This window comes from Schistocerca americana, chromosome 1, assembly GCF_021461395.2.
Source record: "Schistocerca americana isolate TAMUIC-IGC-003095 chromosome 1, iqSchAmer2.1, whole genome shotgun sequence".
NCBI lineage: Eukaryota > Metazoa > Arthropoda > Insecta > Orthoptera > Acrididae > Schistocerca > Schistocerca americana.
The window spans coordinates 321800563-321825077 of NC_060119.1; the positions used below are offsets into that span (position 1 = coordinate 321800563).

At 41.8% G+C, this 24515-nt stretch overlaps 1 protein-coding gene across 1 annotated transcript in view; it reads right to left on the reverse strand.

Annotated features, from left to right (window-relative positions):
• Positions 1–24515, reverse strand: part of LOC124598678 (AFG3-like protein 2) — a 145105-nt gene that overhangs the window by 28468 nt on the left and 92122 nt on the right. The window contains exons 10-11 of the mRNA XM_047136018.1: positions 6169–6396; positions 4977–5203 (exon numbers count right to left, since the gene is read on the reverse strand). Coding sequence (XP_046991974.1) covers positions 4977–5203; positions 6169–6396 — 455 coding nt within the window. The remainder of the gene's footprint in view (positions 1–4976; positions 5204–6168; positions 6397–24515) is intronic.

Genomic DNA, 24515 nt, shown 5'->3' on the forward strand with positions numbered 1-24515 from the left:
AGATATGATACTGCGTGGAGAGTTTGACTGAGCACTGAAAGAACCAATTGAAACAAGGCCCTAGGAGTAGACAACATTCCATTAGAACTATTGATAGCCTTGGGAGAGCCAGCCCTGACAAAACTCTACCATCTGGTGAGCAAGATGTATCAGACAGGCGAAATACCCTCAGACTTCAAGAAGAATATAATATTTCCAATCCCAAAGAAAGCAGGTGTTGACAGAAGTGAAAATTACTGAACTATCAGTATAATAAGTGAAGGCTGTAAAATACTAACACAAATTCTTTACAGACTAAAGGAAAAACTGGTAGAAACCAACCTAGGGAGGATCAGTTTGGATTCCGTAGAAATGTTGGAACACATGAGGCAATACTGACCGTACGACTTATCTTGGAAGATAGATTAAGGAAAGGTAAACCTATGTTTCTAGCATTTGTAGACTTAAAGAAAGCTTTTGACAATGTTGACTGGAATACTCTCTTTCAAATTCTGAAGCTGGCAGAGGTAAAATACAGGGAGCAAAAGGCTATTTACAATTTGTACAGATACCAGATGGCAGTTATAAGAGTCTAGGGGGCATGAAAGGGAAGCAGTGGTTGGGAGGAGAGGGAGAGAGAGAGAGAGAGAAAGAGAGAGAGAGAGGGGGGGGGGGGTGTAGTAGCCTATCCCCAATGTTATTCAATCTGTATATTGAGCAAGTAAAGGAAACAAGAGAAAAATTTGGAGTAGGAATTAAAATCCATGGAGAAGAAATAAAAACTTTGAGGTTCACCGACGGCATCGTAATTCTGTCAGAGACAGCAAAGGACCTGGAAGAGCAGTTGAACGGAATGGACAGTGTCTTGAAAGGAGGATATAAGATGAACATCAAAAGCAAAATGCCGATAATGGAATGTTGTCAAATTAAATCGGGTGATGCTGAGGGATTTGATTAGAAAATGAGACGCTTACAGTAGTACAGTAGTAGATGAGTTTTGCTATTTGGGGAGCAAAATAACTGCTGATTGGTGGAGTAGAGAGGATATAAAATGTAACCTGGCAATGGAAAAGAAAGTGTGGGTTAACAGAGATTGAGGCCACGAGGGTTATGGAACTGAAGGATGTGTTGCAACGGTAACTCCCACCTGTGTAATTCAGAAAAGCTAGTGGTGGATGGAAGGCTTCAGGTGGCTCAGGTTATGAAGCAGCCATTGAAACTTAGCATGTTGCGCTCAAATGCATGTTGTGTCACTGGGTGGTCAACTATGTTCTTGGCCACAGTCATTCTGGTGACCAGCTGGTTGGTTATATATATATATATATATATATATATATATATATATCACACACACACACACACACACACACACACACACACACACACACACACACAAAATTGTGTAGCGATTGCAGCACAACTGGTATCTGACAAGGATGCTTTCACAGATGGCTTATGGCTCTGATGGGATACGATAAGCCCATGACAAGACTGGAGTTGAATGTGGGTGGATTGGGCAGGTCTTGCACCTTGGTCTTCCACAGGGATATGACCCTTGTGGCTAAGGATTTGGGAGTGGTTTAGAGAAACTCATGCACCTACCACCCCTCCCTCTCCCACATTCCTAGCTAGGAAACCTACTGCCTCCCTCCAAGCTGCTAACTACCCATCCCCACCCTCCTTTCTGAATCCCACCTCTCTTCCCCTATAAGCACCCCACCCTACCCAACACAACCTCAACCCCACCCTACTTCACCTATGGAGATGCAAACACACCACCTCCATCCCTCCCTAGTTCACCTACAGAAAGGCAATCACAGCATCGTGTGTCCAGTCAGTATACTGTAGGGGCGCAGGTGTGCATGCGTTTCTAACTTGACAAAGGATTTATTCCGAAAGTTTGTAAGTTTTCTTTCCCTTTTTGTGAGTGAGTGGTCTCCTTCACTCCGAAATTATTCACTTTCAACCAGAACCTTCCTACCACAGCAGGGTGTATATGTGGATAAGAAAAAAAACAGTTTTCTGCCCTCTCAGTTAAATATGAACTTTTACTGAGTGAAAATGCTTATTTTCTGTGGTAAGTGACAATACCCTTTCCTTTGAGCTGTAAAACTTGTCTGTCCTTTGAATGGTGAAAGTTTTATGGACCAGCATAGAAATTCCTAGCACTTTAGAAAACGAAACCCAGCAAAAAACAAAGCATTTTGAAAAGATCTCTAATGCACCAAATACAGCAACAAGAATTCCACATGGCAGCTTCTGAAGCATTGAAATCAAGATAGTGGTGCATCTTTATCAGCCGATCATAGTTCGTGTCACATGACCTTGCCAGCCAATGGCAGCAGATATTCAGAGCAGTGGACATTTGATGTCACCAGCCACAAGCAACTTCTAGAAACAAAGATGATCTGACTTACCGAATGAAAGTGCTTGCAGGTCGATAGATACACAAACAAACACAAACATACACACAAAATTCTAGCTTTCACAACCAATGGTTGCTTCATCAGGAAAGAGGGAAGGAGAGGGAAAGACGAAAGGATGTGGGTTTTAAGGGAGAGGGTAAGGAGTCATTCCAATCCTGGGAGCGGAAAGACTTACCTTAGGGGGAAAAAAGGACAGGTATACACTCGCGCGCACACACACATATCCATCCGCACATGTACAGACACAAGCAGACATTTGTAAAGGCAAAGAGTTTGGGCAGAGATGTCAGTCGAGGCGGAAGTACAGAGGCAAAGATGTTGTTGAAAGACAGGTGAGGTATGAGCGGCGGCAAATTGAAATTAGCAGAGATTGAGGGCTGGCGGATAACGAGAAGAGATGATGTACTGAAGGGCAAGTTCCCATCTCTGGAGTTCTGACAGGTTGGTGTTAGTGGGAAGTATCCAGATAACCTGGACGGTGTTACACTGTGCCAAGATGTGCTGGCCGTGCACCAAGGCATGTTTAGCCACAGGGTGATCCTCATTACCAACAAACACTGTCTGCCTGTGTCCATTCATGCGAATGGACAGTTTGTTGCTGGTCATTCCCACATAGAAAGCTTCACAGTGTAGGCAGGTCAGTTGTTAAATCACGTGGGTGCTTTCACACGTGGCTCTGCCTTTGTTCGTGTACACCTTCCGGGTTACAGGACTGGAGTGGTGGAAGGTGTACACGATCAAAGGAAGGTGTACACGATCAAAGGCAGAGCCACGTCTGAAAGCACCCACGTGATTTACCAACTGACCTGCCTACACTGTGAAGCTTTCTATGTGGGAATGACCAGCAACAAACTGTCCATTCGCATGAATGGACACAGGCAGACAGTGTTTGTTGGTAATGAGGATCACCCTGTGGCTAAACATGCCTCGGTGCACGGCCAGCACATCTTGGCACAGTGTTACACCGTCCGGGTTATCTGGATACTTCCCACTAACACCAACCTGTCAGAACTCCGGAGATGGGAACTTGCCCTTCAGTATATCTTCTCTTCTCGTTATCCGCCAGGCCTCAATCTCCGCTAATTTCAATTTGCCGCCGCTCATACCTCACCTGTCTTTCAACAACGTCTTTGCCTCTGTACTTCCGCCTCGACTGACATCTCTGCCCAAACTCTTTGCCTCTACAAATGTCTGCTTGTGTCTGTACATGTGCGGATGGATATGTGTGTGTGTGTGTGTGTGTGTGCGCGCGCGCGAGTGTATACCTGTCCTTTTTTCCCCCTAAGGTAAGTCTTTCCGCTCCCACTCACCCGCACCCACCCGAACACAATTGATGCCTCTTATTAAGCTGTTCACTAGGGTTATTTTCAGCAGTGCTCAGAACAAAAAATAGTTGATAATACCAGTCTCTCACTGCTAGGGTATTCTCAATTCATTCAAATACCAGAATGTTGTTCTGCATTGATGGTGTGTATGGAACAACCATATTGTGTCTTTGTACTACACATTGACACATCTACTGTCAGAGAACAATTGAACGACAATACCAACAGTAAGAAATTTAACAATATGTCCTTTTAATCTTGATAGTATTTTACTTTCACAAAATGACTTCCAGAGAAGTGAATTTTGCCTGTTTAAAACAGGTGTTCTCCCAATTACATTCCATATGTTCAACAACCCCCCCTGAACCATGGACCTTGACGGTGGTGGGGAGGCATGCGTGCCTCAGCCATACAGACAAAGCTCGACTCAGTTGGGGCCCAATGCCAAGAGACAAATGGACATGGATGTGCGATTTGTACTTCAGAAGCAGAAATCGCGCATGCAGAAGCATCCCCCCCCCCCCCCCCCCCCCCCCCTTCCCACACACAAACCTGTGACCATAGACAGGCTACAAATTTGCTTAGTTGAAAGATGATTTACACAAAATTAAAATCTAAGAACAAAACTGATGAACAACAAGTACATATCACTGAGCAATCTCTCAGGTCTATACTCCACTAAAATGTAAATTTATGAAAAATGCAGACTTGGATATAATTAATTGTATGAGTTATTACTACTGACGAAGGAAAATACGGAACATATATTCAGAATACATTCTTAATTGAAGATGACTAGCTTGTGAAAGTTTTGCAATGTACAATCAAATATCATCATCTTACTGGGTTTACCTAGTTGCTTTAATGATAAGTGGAAACTCTTTTATGTTAAAATTACGTGGTTCACTGCTAGGCTAACAATTAGCAACACTAGCTACATCAGGATGGAATTAATCATGACACCAAGAGCTTAATACCACAAAGATTTCAAAATACTTTCATACAATGCACAGCATTTCATTACCTATTTGTCATTTGCAATTCACTTCTCCAAAGCTGGCATTGCCCTTACTCTAAATAAGCTTTTGTCATCTTGAAGTGGCAGGTATTTCTTTGTCTGCTGGCAAGGTAAGTAATGATACCTAGTTGGAGGCAGGTAAGAATTTCAATCTATAATGAGTAATGAAATACTTGTAAAATTTCCACTTAAAAGAAAAATTTAATAAGCAATAGGAAATGTGCTGACCTTCAATAAAGGATCAGCATTCTCAAGAAACCATCCAGCTACAGCATGCCCTGCTTCATGATATGCAACGGTCTTCTTCTCTTCAGGCTGAAGGACATTAGTTTTTTTCTCCATTCCCGCTACAACTCTCTCAATAGCTTGTTCAAAGTTTTTCATTGATATAGATTCACTCAGATCACGAGCAGCAATCAACGCAGCCTCATTACAAACATTAGCAATGTCGGCACCTATTTTAGAACAATAAACTGTTAGTCAATTAAAAATAAAATGTACACAGTAAGGAAGAATGTGGTTGAATATGCTTAATTAACCCTTTTACTGCCACACACACACACACACACACACACACACACACACACAGCCTGCATTCTTCACTGAGAGATGGTATTCTGGATGCTATGAAATACTTATCAAATTTTAAGAAACCTATTTGGTGAAAAAAAAAATTGACTTTAGCACATTTTACAGTGTGATATCTTTGTTCGATAAAGGGCACTTTCTTCTCCTCATTTGCCATAATTACTGTGCTGCATCAAATTAAGTAAAATATTACACGAGATTATAAAAATTTTGCATAGGTAAAAATGTAGTGTGTAAACTTTGCGTATGGTTGAAGGTAAGATATTGAAATTTTATTTAAAACTGAGAGTACAGAAAAATCTCATTTCGTTCTCAGGTTATTGGTTTTTATGTCCAGTGGACATACCATTTCATCCCTTCACATCGGGAACTATGCCGTCTCAACAATTGTCATAATTTATAAACAATTCAAGAAATCCAAACAAGGCTTTTTACAAATGATAGCATGCAAAGAGGCACATATGTTTTACCAATAATACTTTAAACTCTTTTATTCATAGATATATGGAAGTAATTCGTCCACAGGAGTGAGAGGTTGGCACAACGAGACACATGTACATGTCAAAAGCGCTTTAAGAAAAACCCTGTGGCCGCATTTAAATAAATCCTCAGCACCTGGAGAGCAGCAGAACACGATGTGTTAACCTGTCGACAGCTGTCAAAGGGTTAATGTAAGAGATGCACTAGACATATCATTGAGGTCATGATGTTTAATGGGATCATACTTTAAAAACTTATTGTACAATCACTCCTTTGTGGCAGTTAAAAGAATTACAGGTAACTATGTTATTCATTTCTGAAACTGTCAAACTGCAACAAAATACCTACTTACCAGTAAAACCTGGTGTTAAGGCTGCCATTTTCCTTGCCAGATCAGTCTTGTCTAAACTAGTTTTTAAAGGCTGTAAATGTACTTTAAATATTGATGCTCTTCCTTTAATGTCAGGAGCAGGAACAAATATCTGTCTGTCAAATCTACCAGGTCGCAACAATGCTTTGTCTAGTATATCAACACGATTTGTTGCAGCGAGCACAACCACATTAGTAGTTGTATTAAATCCTGTAGACAATTAGAGAAAAAAAAGTATGAATGATATGACGATGACAATCTGCTACTAGATGTCGATTGAGGTTGTAAATCCATTAAAGATACAAGTTATATCTAAAAACAAAGATGATGTGACTTACCAAACGAAAGTGCTGGCAGGTCGATAGAGACACAAACAAACACAAACATACGCACAAAATTCAAGCTTTCGCAACAAACGGTTGCTTCATCAGGAAAGAGGGAAGGAGAGGGAAAGACGAAAGGATGTGGGTTTTAAGGGAGAGGGTAAGGAGTCATTCCAATCCCGGAAGCGGAAAGACTTACCTTAGCTGGGAAAAAAGGACAGGTATACACTCGCGCGCACACACACATATCCATCCGCACATGTACAGACACAAGCAGACATATGTAAAGGCAAAGAGTTTGGGCAGAGATGTCAGTCGAGGCGGAAGTACAGAGGCAAAGATGTTGTTGAAAGACAGGTGAGGTATGAGCGGCGGCAAATTGAAATTAGCAGAGATTGAGGCCTGGCGGATAACGAGAAGAGATGATGTACTGAAGGGCAAGTTCCCATCTCTGGAGTTCTGACAGGTTGGTGTTAGTGGGAAGTATCCAGATAACCTGGACGGTGTTACACTGTGCCAAGATGTGCTGGCCGTGCACCAAGGCATGTTTAGCCACAGGGTGATCCTCATTACCAACAAACACTGTCTGCCTGTGTCCATTCATGCGAATGGACAGTTTGTTGCTGGTCATTCCCACATAGAAAGCTTCACAGTGTAGGCAGGTCAGTTGTTAAATCACGTGGGTGCTTTCACACGTGGCTCTGCCTTTGTTCGTGTACACCTTCCGGGTTACAGGACTGGAGTGGTGGAAGGTGTACACGATCAAAGGAAGGTGTACACGATCAAAGGCAGAGCCACGTCTGAAAGCACCCACGTGATTTACCAACTGACCTGCCTACACTGTGAAGCTTTCTATGTGGGAATGACCAGCAACAAACTGTCCATTCGCATGAATGGACACAGGCAGACAGTGTTTGTTGGTAATGAGGATCACCCTGTGGCTAAACATGCCTCGGTGCACGGCCAGCACATCTTGGCACAGTGTTACACCGTCCGGGTTATCTGGATACTTCCCACTAACACCAACCTGTCAGAACTCCGGAGATGGGAACTTGCCCTTCAGTATATCTTCTCTTCTCGTTATCCGCCAGGCCTCAATCTCCGCTAATTTCAATTTGCCGCCGCTCATACCTCACCTGTCTTCCAACAACGTCTTTGCCTCTGTACTTCCGCCTCGACTGACATCTCTGCCCAAACTCTTTGCCTCTACAAATGTCTGCTTGTGTCTGTACATGTGCGGATGGATATGTGTGTGTGTGCGCGCGAGTGTATACCTGTCCTTTTTTCCCCCTAAGGTAAGTCTTTCCGCTCCCAGGATTGGAATGACTCCTTACCCTCTCCCTTAAAACCCACATCCTTTCGTCTTTCCCTCTCCTTCCCTCTTTCCTGACGAAGCAACCGTTGGTTGCGAAAGCTTGAATTTTGTGCGTATGTTTGTGTGTCTATCGACCTGCCAGCACTTTCGTTTGGTAAGTCACATCATCTTTGTTTTTAGATATATTTTTCCCACGTGGAATGTTTCCCTCTATTATAAACATACAAGTTGCAGTGACACTGAGTATATGCTTAACAGAATATTTAAATATTTTCTCCTAATTAATCTCAAGTTTTAAGATAACATGAACAAATTTTCTGATGCAACAGCCAAAGGCAAAAGGTAAACCATGCAGGCTGGTTATCATAACACAAGTCTCAGAGGCACACGATACTGGAGGAAGGACGTAGTCAATTAGAAGTCAACAGAAGAAGGGGATTAGCTCACTAAAGGTAGGGGGTAGTTACCTGAACTGGAGCTTTGCCATTTGCTTACCAAGTCAGACCTTTCCACTGGATGGCAGTGGAGTTCTGTACATAAGATTTATGGAAAAACTTTTAGGTGATTTCAATTATTGGTGGCCACAGATGCAGCTTGTCGGCCATTGTATCCAGCAAGAGCCAAGTTATTTGTGATCAATTAAGGTTATGATAAATCTGAGCACACTTTTATTCATAACGATGAGGCCAGCTCAATACTCCACAACAACATGTAAGACGGAAACTCTCAGAGTTATATGGTGTTTAAGACCAAAAATGCCATTACATCAATAAAATTTAATTACTAAAATAAAATAAAATAATGGGGAATGGAGGATAGGATAACAACAGGGTGGAAAGGATACATTGGATATGAGAAGCACTGAGTTGCAGAAAAAAAGGCCCTCATTTTGTCCCCAGCGCTTGGAAACAGTGGACGTGTGTGTGTGTGTGTGTGTGTGTGTGTGTGTGTGTGTATGTGTGGGTGTGTGTGTGTGTGTGTGTGTGTGTGTGTGTGTGTGTATGTGTGTGTGTGTATGTGTGGGTGGGTGGGTGGGTGTGTGTGTATGTGTGTGTGTATGTGTGGGTGGGTGGGTGTGTATGTGTGTGTGTATGTGTGGGTGGGTGGGTGTGTATGTGTGTGTGTATGTGTGGGTGGGTGTGTATGTGTGCGCGCGCGCGCTATTTTTTTGGAAGGACTCTGTCCAAAAGATTAATATTTTAGCAGTCTTTTTCATTGTGCCTGTGTCTCAACTTATCTTTTAGATGGTGAGTCGTAATCTATCCTTTCCATATTGTTATACTTTAGTTATTGTTACAGTCATACAGTTATGGAGATGTACCATATGCCAAATGATACTGCCAACACATACATCTGACCAAAATAGCTCGACAGTTTGTTAAATGGTTCAAACACATACAGTTTACTTTTCAAATTCATCCAGAACGTCATAATTCAGAAATGTACATATAACAAAATAACAGAACAATGTAAATACACACGTTATCTATCTTCCTATGTACAATGATTACAGAAAAGCACACAAAACGTCACTTCAAAATGACTGGACATATTAAGCAGCAGAATAACATCTAAGTGTTTTCTTCGTTTGATGTGTTTTTGATAGATTTACTGTGATTTTGTGATTAAAAGAGAACTAGCAGATGTAGAATCGACAGGAAGGCAAAATAACCAGCATGGAAAGAAGAAAAATCCAATAACCTTAATATAATGATCATCTACATTTCAATAAATGGATCTTTTTTAAATTTTACACGGGCCAGTAGATGTAAATGTGCTTCGTGATCTGATGTTGTCTGTTCTTGGAGGAAACATTGCGCCAATGGCAGCAAAGGTTCGGCCTTGAAATGTAAAAAAAACTGCAATATGAGACATGTAGTAGAGTTTTTCGAGCATATCATAGTGCTGTTTTGGACTGAATCAGAGAATTACACGTATATACTGGATGCATATTTTCGCTAGACATGGACCTTATATAAGCAACAGGCTAATGTTGCACGGGATATTGCATTCTTAATGGGCGATTTGGACTTTAGTCACATATGATGCTAGTATACTGCACTAGCAGGCCATGGACTCCAGCAGTTGCAGAGCTGATCAAAGCAACATTATGTCAGGTGGAGCAATACCACAGCCTGTTTCCACATTGCAGGCCAGGGGCCAGTGCTTGCAGTACCACTGACACAGCAGAGAAGGTGGAGCTGGCCACAAATGACATGTCAGTTGCCAGATCTTTTGGTTGCCACATTGTTTTTTGTGCGCATGATTTGAAGTGAGGGTTTGGCAAGACAGGTAGGCACCAAACCTGAAAATACCCATATTTTATAGCCAAAGGCAAAGCAGTCTGGCAGCGCCTACTACATCGGAAGGTCCACACCAGCCAATGAAGCAACATCATTCTGCCACCACAAGATTTGGGCTCCACCACAGACAAGTTGCCTCCTGGTTTTAAATGCTTTCCTATTCGGGCTGGCTTCAGCCACAGCTGAACTTCTGCCTGGGAGGGCAGGCATTTGTGATCAGGCTAGTGCAGTCATCCATCCACTTGTACCTGCGCATGCAAACTGCCACTGTATACCTCTCGCAGGGGCAGACACCATCACCGAGGACTGTGTCCCAGCTTCCGCATCTAAATGTGCGCTCTGTCCTGAGCTGCGGAATCAGTGTCCGGAATTGAAGTGGCTCATGGTCACACATAAGATGTGTCTATCTATCGCTTGAGCCTTTTCCCGCAGTTAACGCAGGGTCAGCCATAGTTAATCGGATTTGGCATGTTAATGTTTAAGGGGTGGCCAGATGCCCTTCCTGCCGCCATCCCGTACCCCCCGGGGATGGAATTAGTGTACCCCAACTGTCTGCGTCGAGTGTAATCCATGGAATAGTGCGAAAGTGTTCAAATGTATGCGAACTGTGTAACTGAGGCGGAAGATGGGGAGCAGCCCGGTATTCACCTAGCGGGATGTGGAAAACCGCCTAAAAACCACATACAGGCTAGCCGGCACATCTGCCCTCCGTCATTAATCCGCTGGGCGAATTCGATCCGGGGCCAGCACGCCTACCCGAGTCCAGGAAGCGGCGCGTTAACGCTCTCGGTTACCCCAGCAGGTGGTCACACATAAGATGTAATCCAGGGTATTTAAAAAAGAGTGACCTGAATTCAAAACTCCATACTTACTGATGGAAACATACTACAAATACAGGTTAGACTGCAAAATACTAAAAAATCTTAACTATGCGATTACAAATGCTCTGTGTATCCACCAGCAGCAGAATGACAACCTATAGATGACAGCTCAACTTGTCAAATTTCACACAAGGTATCTACTTTTACAGAATTTATGGTGGCTGTTATTCCTTTCTTCACTACTTCTATGCCATGAGGTAAAAGGGAGATGAACACACTTTCCTTCACATACCTCCCCCCGTGAACCATGGACCTTGCCGTTGGTGGGGAGGCTTGTGTGCCTCAGCGATACAGATAGCCATACCGTAGGTGCAACCACAACGGAGGGGTATCTGTTGAGAGGCCAGACAAACGTGTGGTTCCTGAAGAGGGGGCAGCAGCCTTTACAGTAGTTGCAGGGGCAACAGTCTGGATGATTGACTGATCTGGGCTTGTAACGCTAAACAAAACGGCCTTGCTGTGCTGGTACTACGAACGGCTGATAGCAAGGTGATAGGTTAAAGTTAGATATAGTGGGAATTAGTGAAGTTCGGTGGCAAGAGGAACAAGACTTTTGGTCAGGTGAATACAAGATTATAAATACAAAATCAAATAGGGGTAATGCAGGAGTAGGTTTAACAACGAATAAAAAAATAGGAGTGCGAGTAAGCAACTACAAACAGCATAGTGAACACATTATTGTGGACAAGATAGACACAAAGCCCATGCCTACTACAGTAGTACAAGTTTATATGCCAACTAGCTCTGCAGATGACGAAGAAATTGAAGAAATGTATGACGAAATAAAAGAAATTATTCAGATAGTGAAGGGAGACGAAAATTTAATAGTCATGGGTGACTGGAATTCGGTAGTAGGAAAGGGGAGAGAAGGAAAAGTAGCAGGTGAATGTGGATTGGGGATAAGAAATGAAAGAGGAAGCCGCCTGGTAGAATTTTGCTCAGAACACAACTTAATAGTAGTAGTAGTAGTAGTAGTAGTAGTTTATTCATCCAGAGACAATTTACATTGCATGGATTTAATCGTAGCTAACACTTGGTTCAAGAATCATGAAAGAAGGCTGTATACATGGAAGAAGCCTGGAGATACTGACAGGTTTCAGATAGATTATATAATGGTAAGACAGAGATTTAGGAACCAGGTTCTAAATTGTTCGACATTTCCAGGGGCAGATGTGGACTCTGACCACAATCTATTGGTTATGGACTGTCTATTAAAACGGAAGAAACTGCAAAAAGGTGGCAATTTAAGGAGATGGGACCTGGATAAACTGACTAAACCAGAGGCTGTACAGAGTTTCAGGGAGACCATAAGGGAACAATTGACAGGAATGGGGGAAAGAAATACAGTAGAAGAAGAATGGGTAGCTTTGAGGGATGAAGTAGTGAAGGCAGCAGAGGATCAAGTAGGTAAAAAGATGAGGGCTGGTAGAACTCCATGGGTAACAGAAGAAATATTGAATTTAATTGATGAAAGGAGGAAATATAAAAACGCAGTGAATGAAGCAGGCAAAAAGGAATACAAATGTCTCAAAAATGAGATCGACAGGAAGTGCAAAATGGCTAAGCGGGGATGGCTAGAGGACAAATGTAAGGATGTAGAGGCTTATCTCACTAGTGGTAAGATAGATACTGCCTACAGGAAAATTAGAGACCTTTGGAGAAAAGAGAACCACTTGTATGAATATCAAGAGATCAGACGGAAACCCAGTTCTAAGCAAAGAAGGGAAAGGAGAAAGGTGGAAGGAGTATATAGAGGATCTATACAAGGGCGATGTACTTCAGGACAATATTATGAAAATGGAAGAGGATGAAGATGAAATGGGAGATATACTGCGTGAAGAGTTTGACAGAGTGCTGGAAGACCTAAGTCGAAAAAAGGCCCCGGGAGTAGACAACATTCCGTTAGAACTACAGACATCCTTGGGAGAGCCAGCCCTGACAAAACTCTACCATCTGGTGAGCAAGATGTATGAGACAGGCGAAGTACCCTCAGACTTCAAGAAGAATATAATAATTCCAATTCCAAAGAAAGCAGGTGTTGACAGATGTGAAAATTACCAAACTATCAGTTTAATAAGCCACAGCTGCAAAATACTAACACGAATTCTTTACAGACGAATGGAAAAACTAGTAGAAGCCAACCTTGGGGAAGATCAGTTTGGATTCCGTAGAAATATTGGAACACGTGAGGCAATACTGACCTTACGACTTATCTTAGAAGAAAGATTAAGAAAAGGCAAACTTACGTTTCTAGCATTTGTAGACTTAGACAAAGCTTTTGACAATGTTGAGTGGAATACTCTCTTTCAAATTCTGAAGATGGCAGGGGTAAAATACAGGGAGCAAAAGGCTATTTACAATTTGGACAGAAACCACATGGCGGTTATAAGTGTCGAGGGGCATGAAAGGGAAGCAGTGGTTGGGAAGGGAGTGAGACAGGGTTGTAGCCTATCCCCGATGTTATTCAATCTGTATATTGAGCAAGCAGTGAAGGAAACGAAAGAAAAATTCGGAGTAGGTATTAAATTCCATGGAGAAGAAATTAAAACTTTGAATTGTATTCTGTTGTATTGTAATTCTGTCAGAGGCAGCAAAGGACTTGGAAGAGCAGTTGAACGGAATGGATAGTGTCTTGAAAGGAGGATGAAAATCAACAAAAGCAAAACGAGGATAATGGAATGTAGTCGAATTAAGTCGGGTGATGCTGAGGGAATTAGATTAGGAAATGAGACAATTAAAGTAGTAACGGAGTTTTGTTATTTGGGGAACAAAATAACTGATGATGGACGGAGTAGAGGGGATATAAAATGTAGATTGGCAAAGGCAATTAAAGTGTTTCTGAAGAAGAGAAATTTGTTAACATCGAGTGTAGATTTAAGTGTCAGGAAATCGATTCTGAAAGTATTTGTACGGAGTGTAGCCATGTATGGAAGTGAAACATGGTCGATAAATAGTTTGGACAAGAAGAGAATAGAAGATTTCGAAATGTGGTGCTACAGAAGAATGCTGAAGATTAGATGGGTAGATCACGTAACTAATGGGGAGGTATTGAATAGAATTGGGGAGAAGAGAAGTTTGTGGCACAACTTGACGAGAAGAAGGGACCGGTTGGTAGGACATGTTCTGAGGCATTAAGGGACCACCAATTTAGTATTGGAGGGCAGCGTGGAGGGTAAAAATCGTAGAGGGAGACCAAGAGATGAATACACTAAGCAGATTCAGAAGGATGTAGGTTACAGTAAGTACTGGGAGATGAAGCTTGCTCAGGATAGAGTAGCATGGAGAGCTGCATCAAACCAGTCTCAGGACTGAAGACCACAACAACAACCACCCATGGAAAATAGTAATAATAATAATAATAATAATAATAATAATAATAATATCGCATGGGGTCACTACCTGGAGATCTCAGAGCAAGAATGCAGGGCAGTGTCTCTGGTACCATATCCAGTATTGAGGAAGGTGTCATTGAGAAATTTATGTACATTGTCTTGACTGTGTTGTGGAGTTCCATCTGGTTGCAAAATGAAGTTGTCATAGTCCTCCTGAAGTTGTGGAAAATGCCAATTCTGCAGCATTTTTGGATAGTTCATTGCGGCCACTATGGTGTTCTCAATTCTTTTTAAAAAAAGGAGGGGGGGGGGGGGGAGTTGTGTGTGTGTGTGTGTGTGTGTGTGTGTGTGTGTGAGAGAGAGAGAGAGAGAGAGAGAGAGAGAGAGAGAGAGAGAGAGAAAATCATACACTTTTTCACCGGAAATGGGACAAAGAATGTTCACCTTAGGTAAGTCTCTTTATACTTGAAAACGTCATGAGGGTTCTGGAGTCGTCCTACGCACACATTATATTGGTTTACTTTACCACTGACACAAAATGTTACTTCATCACTGAAAATTAACTGTGATAAAAGTGTATTGTCTTCCAGGACCTCTAGCAGAGATTGCTGAAGTCAAGCCATTTCCTTTTATCACCAACCCAAAGAGCATGCACTATTTGTAGTCTGTATGGTTCAAAGACCAAATGACACTTTAACACTCTCCAGGCAGTCGTATGAGGCACTACCAGTTCTCTCCCTGCACGACGAGTAGACTTTCGTGAAATCTACTCGAACATCTGCTGAATTCTTTCTACCACGTCTTTATAAGTGTGAGGTCAATCTGTACTCTTACCTTTGCACAAGCATCCTGCCTCTTCAAATTGGTGATACTAACAACGAATGTTTTTGGGTGCATGCAGATCAGTGCCAAAATAGCGACGAAAAGCACACTGGACCTAAATCACCGACTCATTCTTTGTAAAGTGCAGCACACAAAATGGCTTCTGTTGAGCAGATGCCATCTTACTTCTGACTGACTGCAAACTGAGGAGACACATTGACTGACATCTAACAACAAACTCTAGGCCATGCCTATTCAAACAGCACGCATTTCCTTGCTGACATGTCCCAGGATTCATAATTATTACTGTCCAAAATCAGGCCAACCTTTTGGAAACACACTGTGTATTATTCTATGAATGTGAGTGGGTATTTTTCTAGTGTTTTATTACACTTGGTTGTGCATTTGGGATAAAGGTTCTGTAACAACAGAGTCTGGGATCTACATCTACATTAATCTACATTTACACTCCGCAAACCACCTAACGGTGTGTGGCGGAGGGCACTTTACGTGCCACTGCCATTACCTACCTTTCCTGTTCCAGTCACGTATGGTTCGTGGGAAGAACGACTGCCGGAAAGCCTCCGTGCGCGCTCGAATCTCTCTCGAATCTCTCTAATTTTACATTCGTGATCTCCACAGGAGGCATAAGTAGGAGGAAGCAATATATTCGATACCTCATCCAGAAACGCACCCTCTCAAAACCTGGACAGCAAGCTACACAGCTATCTGGGGTGTGTATGGAAAGGAGGCGATTTGGTCATTAATAAATCCTGGCAGAGATGCGTATGCAAGTGGTTGTTATGAAAGAAGGTAGGCTATCACCTTTGCCATTAGCAGATTCAGTCACTGCTAGTTTGATTACTCCCTGTACCGACAAGCCAAATGGGTATGTATTGTCCTCCTTGGATGATCTGGAGACAGCACAAAGGTTTGATTTTGATCAAAACTACAATCACCAATTTTAATGAATATAGTTCATGCCTGACACTCATGACTGTTTCAACGTGCTCCAGATTCATTGCTGCAAATATCAGCATCAACCATTATGCAAAATTCTTGAAACGATAGAATGAGAATCAATAAAGTATGTTGCATCATCTACATGCAAGATCCCAGAAGTAAGAATGAAGGATGTAGAGTACCGTGGAAAGTTTGTTTAGCCGAAGTTTTATGTAAGATTATTATCTAAGGTGTTCTTATGGAAATAGTAACGTGGACAGCCTGTAACTGTTACACGGTGTAATGTCAGTGGTAGAAAAAGGAGCAATACCTTTTGTTGGTGTAATTATTGTCGCTTTACATCAGCATTTTTGTATTACCTGTTCAGGCGGCAAATTTTGTTAGGTAACGTTGGGTCTTTCAAAAGGGGGGAGGGAGAGGGGGGAATAATTACAGCTCGCTTTCCCCAGGTTGCTGCAATTCAGACAAAGGGGGTCAAGGACATCCTAATCCTGGCAGTACTAAATCTCTTCACTGAGAGTGGAGTAGGAGCATTGTGGGACTAGCAATAGGAAAGTGGAGTGCTATTCACTTGGCAAGAAGAAATTGTAATTAGTCACTGATGGACTTTGAGGCTGATGCATAAAAGATAGGAGATGTGGAATGAGGAGCAAAGGTTGGAGAAAACATTTTCAAAATTGTGACACAAAGAGGACAGGCAGGAATGTCTGGAGAAAGATAGGGAAATACCACAGATTGCGTATGTCCTACAAGTGATGAGGACAACTGCCCAAAGCAGTTAACGTAGCACATCATATCCTGCAAAGGCGCAAGAGGCGACAGTTGAATGCTCAGGAGGAAGATATTAAAAATAGTATTTGGGACCGATGATGACAATGATATCCAAGACCTGAATGGCACTATGGGGAGGAATTCCATAACTGTCAGAATGAGTGGCAATATGCCCAACCAGAGTGATCAAGAATTGCAATGATACAAGCAAGATTCTGTTGTTCTTAGGTGAGAAAGATGGCCAATGGTGCTCACGGGGCATCCTGGAACCACAACACTATTTCCAAAAAGAGGGGCTACACTGCATCTATTCTCTGTACGAAGAAGTAGCAGCAGCAGCAGCAGCAGCAGCAGCAGTAATAGTAGAATTGCTATGAGCACAAGGGAGACTTAGAGGGTGATGGGATTAGAGCTCCACACCAGCAGGTTGCTGAACTACAGGACAAATTGTGACAGTGTGTCCAACATTCCACTTGTCGGGCATTGTTCCAGGAATCATCAGGATAAACATAACTCAGTCAGTTGTAATGGTTGGAAAACCGTTAAGAGGTACTCCCAGCATAGAACCTGACCTATCTCACTAGTACTCTGCAACTCGACCTCATCCTTCCCCTGAAGCAACTCACAGCAACCCAGGACGGACAAATTTTCTGCATATCGGATGCTGCAGCATGTACAGTAGTAGTGGGGTAACCGATTTATGAGCATGAGCATCAAAATACCAGGCCCTTAATAGCTCTAACTTTATTCCGTGCAGTCATTATCTACCTTAGGTGGGGAGCCGCCCACCCATGTGACCCTCTTTGTGCACCGATGTGACCCCACCTCCCCGGTACACCAGACACCAGGAGATTGGACTACCTGTCAAGCACAGTATGTGATTAATTGAGAAACTATATGTTACAAGCATTTGTAAGAGAGGAAGAGTCTACCAGTGTTACTTTAGTTTTTTCTATGGTTATTGCAACTAGAGCTGTGTGCATACATGATCAAGATTATTCACTCAATGACATGCAGATTTTTTCGTTGCACTAAAGTACACTGATGGGATTAATGATGTAGAACTCAATGATTTTTTTGTGTAGTAATTAATATTGGACGAAGACAGTTTACAGCACATGGAGCAAATTACCAAAGGTCTGTGGATTAGGAGGAGTCCATGTAACACTTTATTCTGTAATACTGCAGGGAGTCTTAAGACAATTTGCTGTTAATGGATATTCCATATAAGAGAAGAATTTGGTAGCATTACTTTATCAGTTGATATGAAATTTCAGGTTAAGTGTAAATTAAAGTCAGTGGGCTAGTGTTTTAGGCCAACTACATAGTCTGTGAACCTTGTGGTCCTGACTGTGCTTAGGGAGAATATACTGTACACCATTATTAGTGTGGAAATATATGCTGAACCTTAGCAGAATTACCCCGAGTTCAGATCCAAGGACAGGATCTACCCCGAGGGGAGAGGTAAGCTAGCACCATCGCTATTTTTTGACACATGGAGCGAAATAGTAGAGCTGCCGTGGCTCTCTCCCCCTAATGTGAACTTGTTATCTTCCAGATGATGGGCCATGTTTTGGTTCACTTTAGACGGAGTTGGACTTGTGCCTTTGAGGGCAGCTGTTTGTGACTGGGATGATCCAGCTGCCAATCCACCTGTACTTGTGCAGGCAAACTGACACTGTACACCTCTGCTCAGAGGGTGGACATCACCGTGGGGGAGAGGGGGATTTTTCTTCTGCTGCAAGAAATCATGGTGGGCTTCCACATCTGCTGATGTGTCTTGTTCCGAATTGTGGAATAGGGACAGGACTGCACAGGTGCTTCTGCAGGTGTCCCACGTCAGCATTCTGCTCCAGCTGTCTGTTGGCTCAACACAACCAGCCTCTCTCTCGTCAGCACATGCCAATAGGCATTGAGCCAGCTCTGGACAATATTCTGACATCAATCCATGACCTCAACTCAACCTTGCCACTGTAATGGCAACACACACTCTGGTCCTCTATAATATGAACACCGGTGCAGGTAAAATTCTACAGGCATAGTCCATATCAATTCAGACAGGATAGTAAAAAATCTTACCTTCATAGTCTCAGATGTTATTGAATTTAGCATATGTTAAAATGAAGGGCTAAGTAAGGAATACATATTTTTTTTTTTGTTTTCTCCAAACAAATTTCTGCTCCGAGATGCAGGCTCCAAAGATGACACAGCACATACCATTTTGAAGATGAAAATTTTGGAAAAAAATTTAGACTGCTGTATCTCTGGATCAGTTCAAGATATTTTGTTGGTTTTCTTTACTTGAAAGCTAATTGCATTGTGATAAAATGCCAATCAATAAAATTTTGATGTTTTTCCTGTTGAATAGTACCACACAGTTCCACATTCCCTGAAAATGAGAGCTTCCACTTTTAGGTTGAACAGGTTTTATAAACAACAGAAATTTTTTCCATACATAAAACCTGTTTTATTACCACATTATCACATATCAGGCTCATAAAAATAAAAACCTAGCTTTATTTAACATAATTTTAGTTTTGAAAGATGAGTAAGCGACTCATTTTTGAAGCATTTTAAATGGTTCCAAAATATATGTGAAAGGTCCAAAGACAAAGGTTTCAATTTACACAACTTCTGTGCACTCTGTTTTTTTACTGAAATTAGCCAGTCAATGAATGAAAAATGTGTTCCCCTGCTTCAGCATCTTCCTTTGATAGAGAGTGATGCCTTCCTGTTGCACCAACAGGAACTGGATCACTTACAACCTTCAACAAGTTGTTAACAGGAAGTGAGTACCAATGGCATTGTTGCTGTTCTTCAGCTGGAAATCTATATCCAGCAGCTGGTCCAAGTGGTAGCATAAATTTCACTACAACTTCGTTTAACTCATATCTGGTGTCTATAATCTCTGCAATCCACCAGTCACAGTCATACACACGTGCCACAAACATCCCCCTCTCAGGTTGTGAATCCGTATATTATCCTGCTGCTTCCGAGGTCTTGGCCGAATGAACGAAATTTCTTCTTTCTTGCTCTTCAAAGTGTTGCAATATGAGTTCGCCAATCAGTTTAGGCCCAAAAATGTGTCTTCTGAATTCCTTTCACAGGAGTAGTTTGTTTGGACCAGTCTTCTTTTTTCTGCTCACAGAATTCTTCAATTTACTCTTTGGACACAAGAATAAGGGCTGTGGATGGGTAAGATTTCACGACTCTCATAAAATTCTAAGCATTCGGAATTGCAGCTGTATTTGGTCTGCAAAGATTATGTTTTGTAGCATGGAGCTTCAGCAGGCCGCCTACACCATCACAAGGCCCCTTCCCGTGACCAGTAGCACTGTATACCCAGTGAGTTGGTGGCACAAGTAACTGACTCAATTCAAAAAGCTGGTAACAATTTTTAAAATGACTAGGAGCACCATCAGAAATTATGATGATGATCTGTGTCCCTTTTTGCAGTTGAAGAATTTTGCGCATTGCTAGCAAAGTATGTGCTGAGTCATGTCCTGTGTCGTTACTTACAACTGCAGCACTTGTGGTCTTGTTTTGAAAATATGTCACACCTGTAAAAATTGAAACCTGTACGACTTGTGGGAGAATTACAGACCAGTTCTCAGCAAAATCACAGTGAAGCACTAAATATAGTTCTTCAGCCCGTACACACCCTTTCCCTTCTGCAATGTGTTGTTGCAATTTCTTCAGATGCTGGTGTGTTACTGCTTTCACTGACCATTTATCAAGTTCATCAATGAAATTGTCAAAGGCCATAGTTTTCTTAATTAATTTATTCTCTTACCATGTCATATATGTAGTTTCTGCAGAGGTATCTGCTACATCTTCCAGGCCAAGTCTCTGTAAAGACAGTCCTCCCTTTCCAGGGCAGTCACCACATTCTTGAAACAAATAAATCTCTCGCTTTACATCACAGACCTCTAATGACTTCACACGCCCAACCAAGGTGTCAATGTCGCATGCTCCAGAAAGTTCTTCAACGTTATCGGATTAAACATACTGTTATGAAGTACAAAAGGAGCATAGGTTTCATAACACTGAACAAACTTTCTTGATTTGTCTATCATGTACTGTGATACTGACGGAACGTGGTTCAAAATTATTTTCTTTGAAAATGTCTCTGGAATAATAATTAAAACTTGCACATTTTCACTGCAGGTTGCACAATATTTAACAGCCGAAATGATTTTTCTGAAAAATTCCTGACAAGAGGTGGAAGAGCGATTTGGTTCACTTTCTTCTGAATATGGAATTTCTACTTTGAAGAGTGTGATCAGCTTTGCTGTAGGGTCCTCATCCATAGCTTTAGCAATTTCTCTGCATTTTCTTGATGCATAGAGCTTATGACTGGACTTTACTGACCACAGTTTCTTAACAGGACTAACACTTACCTCTGTAGTTAACTGATTCAGGGTATTTAATTCTTCCTCTATTGAAGCAAAATCAGCAAAATCTGCATCATCTGCACTGTGGGAGGCTTCACCTTGTTCAGATACTATCATTGTTGTTATTCTGTTAAAATATTTAGAACACAAAAAGTTGTCACTGGAAACATCTTCACTTTGAAACAGAGTCTTTGAATGAGAACACTTATTCCCAACCTGAACAAAGTCTGTTTTTGTTTGTCTTATATATCAATTTTTATGTTGTTGTTGTGGTCTTCAGTCCTGAGTCTCGTTTGATGCAGCTCTCCATGCTACCCTATCCTGTGCAAGTTTCTTCATCTCCCAGTACCTACTGCAACCTACATCCTTCTGAATCTGCTTAGTGTATCCATCTCTTGGTCTCCCTCTACGATTTTTACCCTCCACGCTGCCCTCCAATGCTAAATTTGTGATCCCTTGATGCCTCAGAACACGTCCTAAAAACCGGTCCCTTCTTCTCGCCAAGTTGTGCCACAAATTCCTCTTCTCCCCAATTCTATTCAATACCTCCTCATTAGTTATGTGATCTACCCATCTAATCTTCAGCATTCTTCTGTAGCACCACATTTCGAAATCTTCTATTCTCTTCTTGTCCAAACTATTTATCGACCATGTTTCACTTCCATACATGGCTACACTCCATACAAATACTTTCAGAAACGACTTCCTGACACTTAAATCTACACTCGATGTTAACAAATTTCTCTTCTTCAGAAACGCTTTCCTTGCCATTGCCAGTCTACATTTTATATCCTCTCTACTTCAATCATCATCAGTTATTTTGTTCCCCAAATAGCAAAACTCCTTTACTACTTTGTCTCATTTCCTAATCTAATTCCCTCAGCATCACCCGACTTAATTCGACTACATTCCATTATCCTTGTTTTGCTTTTGTTGATGTTCATCTTATATCCTCCTTTCAAGACACTGTCCATTCCATTCAACTGCCCTTCCAAGTCCTTTGCTGTCTCTGACAGAATTACAATGTCATTGGCGAACCTCAAAGTTTTTATTTCTTCTCCATGGATTTTAATACCTACTCCGAATTTTTCTTTTGTTTCCCTTACTGTTTGCTCAATATACAGATTGAATAACATTGGGGAGAGGCTACAACCCTGTCTCACTCCCTTCCCAACCACTGCTTCCCTTTCATGCCCCTCGACACTTATAACCGCCATGTGGTTTCTGTCCAAATTGTAAATAGCCTTTCGCTCCCTGTATTTTACCCCTGCCACCTGTAGAATTTGGAAGAGAGTATTCCAGTCAACATTGTCAAAAGCTTTCTCTAAGTCTACAAATGCTAGAAACGTAGGTTTGCCTTTTCTTAATCTTTCTTCTAAGATAAGTCGTAAGGTCAGTATTGCCTCACGTGTTCCAATACTTCTCCGGAATCCAAACTGATCTTCCCCGATGTCGGCTTCTACTAGTTTTTCCATTCGTCTGTAAAGAATTCGTGTTAGTATTTTGCAGCTGTGACTTATTTAATGATAGTTCGGTAATTTTCACATCTGTTAACACCTGCTTTCTTTGGGATTGGAATTATTATATTCTTCTTGAAGTCTGAGGGTACTTCACCTGTCTCATACACCTTCCTCACCAGATGGTAGAGTTTTGTCAGGACTGGCTCTCCCAAGGCCGTCAGTAGTTCTAATGGAATGTTGTCTACTCCCGGGGCCTTGTTTCGGCTCAGGTCTTTCAGTGCTCTGTCAAACTCTTCACGCTGTATTGTATCTCCCATTTCATCTTCATCTACATTCTCTTCCATTTCTATAATATTGTCCTCAAGTACATTGCCCTCGTATAGACCCTCTATATACTCCTTCCATCTTTCTGCTTTCCCTTCTTTGCTTAGAACTGGGTTTCCATCTGAGCTCTTGATATTCATACAAGTGGTTCTCTTTTCTCCAAAGGTCTCTAATTTTCCTGTAGGCAGTATCTATCTTACCACTAGTGAGATAAGCCTCTACATCCTTACATTTGTCCTCTAGCCATCCCTGCTTAGCCATTTTGCACTTCCTGTCGATCTCAGTTTTGAGACGTTTGTATTCCTTTTTGCCTGCTTCATTCACTGCGTTTTTATATTTTCTCCTTTCATCAATTAAATTCAATATTTCTTCTGTTACCCATGGAGTTCTACCAGCCCTCATCTTTTTACCTACTTGATCCTCTGCTGCCTTCACTACTTCATCCCTCAAAGCTACCCATTCTTCTTCTACTGTATTTCTTTCCCCCATTCCCGTCAATTGTTCCCTTATGCTCTCCCTGAAACTCTGTACAGCCTCTGGTTTAGTCAGTTTATCCAGGTCCAATCTCCTTAAATTGCCACCTTTTTGCAGTTTCTTCCGTTTTAATAGACAGTCCATAACCAATACATTGTGGTCAGAGTCCACATCTGCCCCTGGAAATGTCGAACAATTTAGAACCTGGTTCCTAAATCTCTGTCTTACCATTATATAATCTATCTGAAACCTGTCAGTATCTCCAGGCTTCTTCCATGTATACAGCCTTCTTTCATGATTCTTGAACCAAGTGTTAGCTATGATTAAGTTGTGTTCTGAGCAAAATTCTACCAGGCGGCTTCCTCTTTCATTTCTTATCCCCAATCCACATTCACCTACTACTTTTCCTTCTCTCCCCTTTCCTACTACCGAATTCCAGTCACCCATGACTATTAAATTTTTGTCTCCCTTCACTATCTGAATAATTTCTTTTATTTCGTCATACATTTCTTCAGTTTCTTCGTCATCAGCAGAGCTAGTTGGCATTTAAACTTTTACTACTGTAGCAGGCGTGGGCTTCGTGTCTATCTTGGCCACAATAATGTGTTCACTATGCTGTTTGTAGTAGCTTATCCGCATTCCTATTTTCCTATTCATTATTAAACCTACTCCTGCATTACCCCTATTTGATTTTGTGTTTATAACCCTCTAGTCACCTGACCAGAAGTCTTGTTCCTCCTGCCACTGAACTTCACTAATTCCCACTATATCAAACTTTAACCTATCCATTTCCCTTTCTATATTTTCTAACCTACCTGCTCGATTAAGGGATCTGACATTCCACGCCCCGATCCGTAGAACGGCAGTTTTCTTTCTCCTGATAACAACGTCCTCTTGAGTAGTCCCCGCCCGGTGATCCGAATGGGGGACTATTTTACCTCCGGAATATTTTACCCAAGAGGACGCC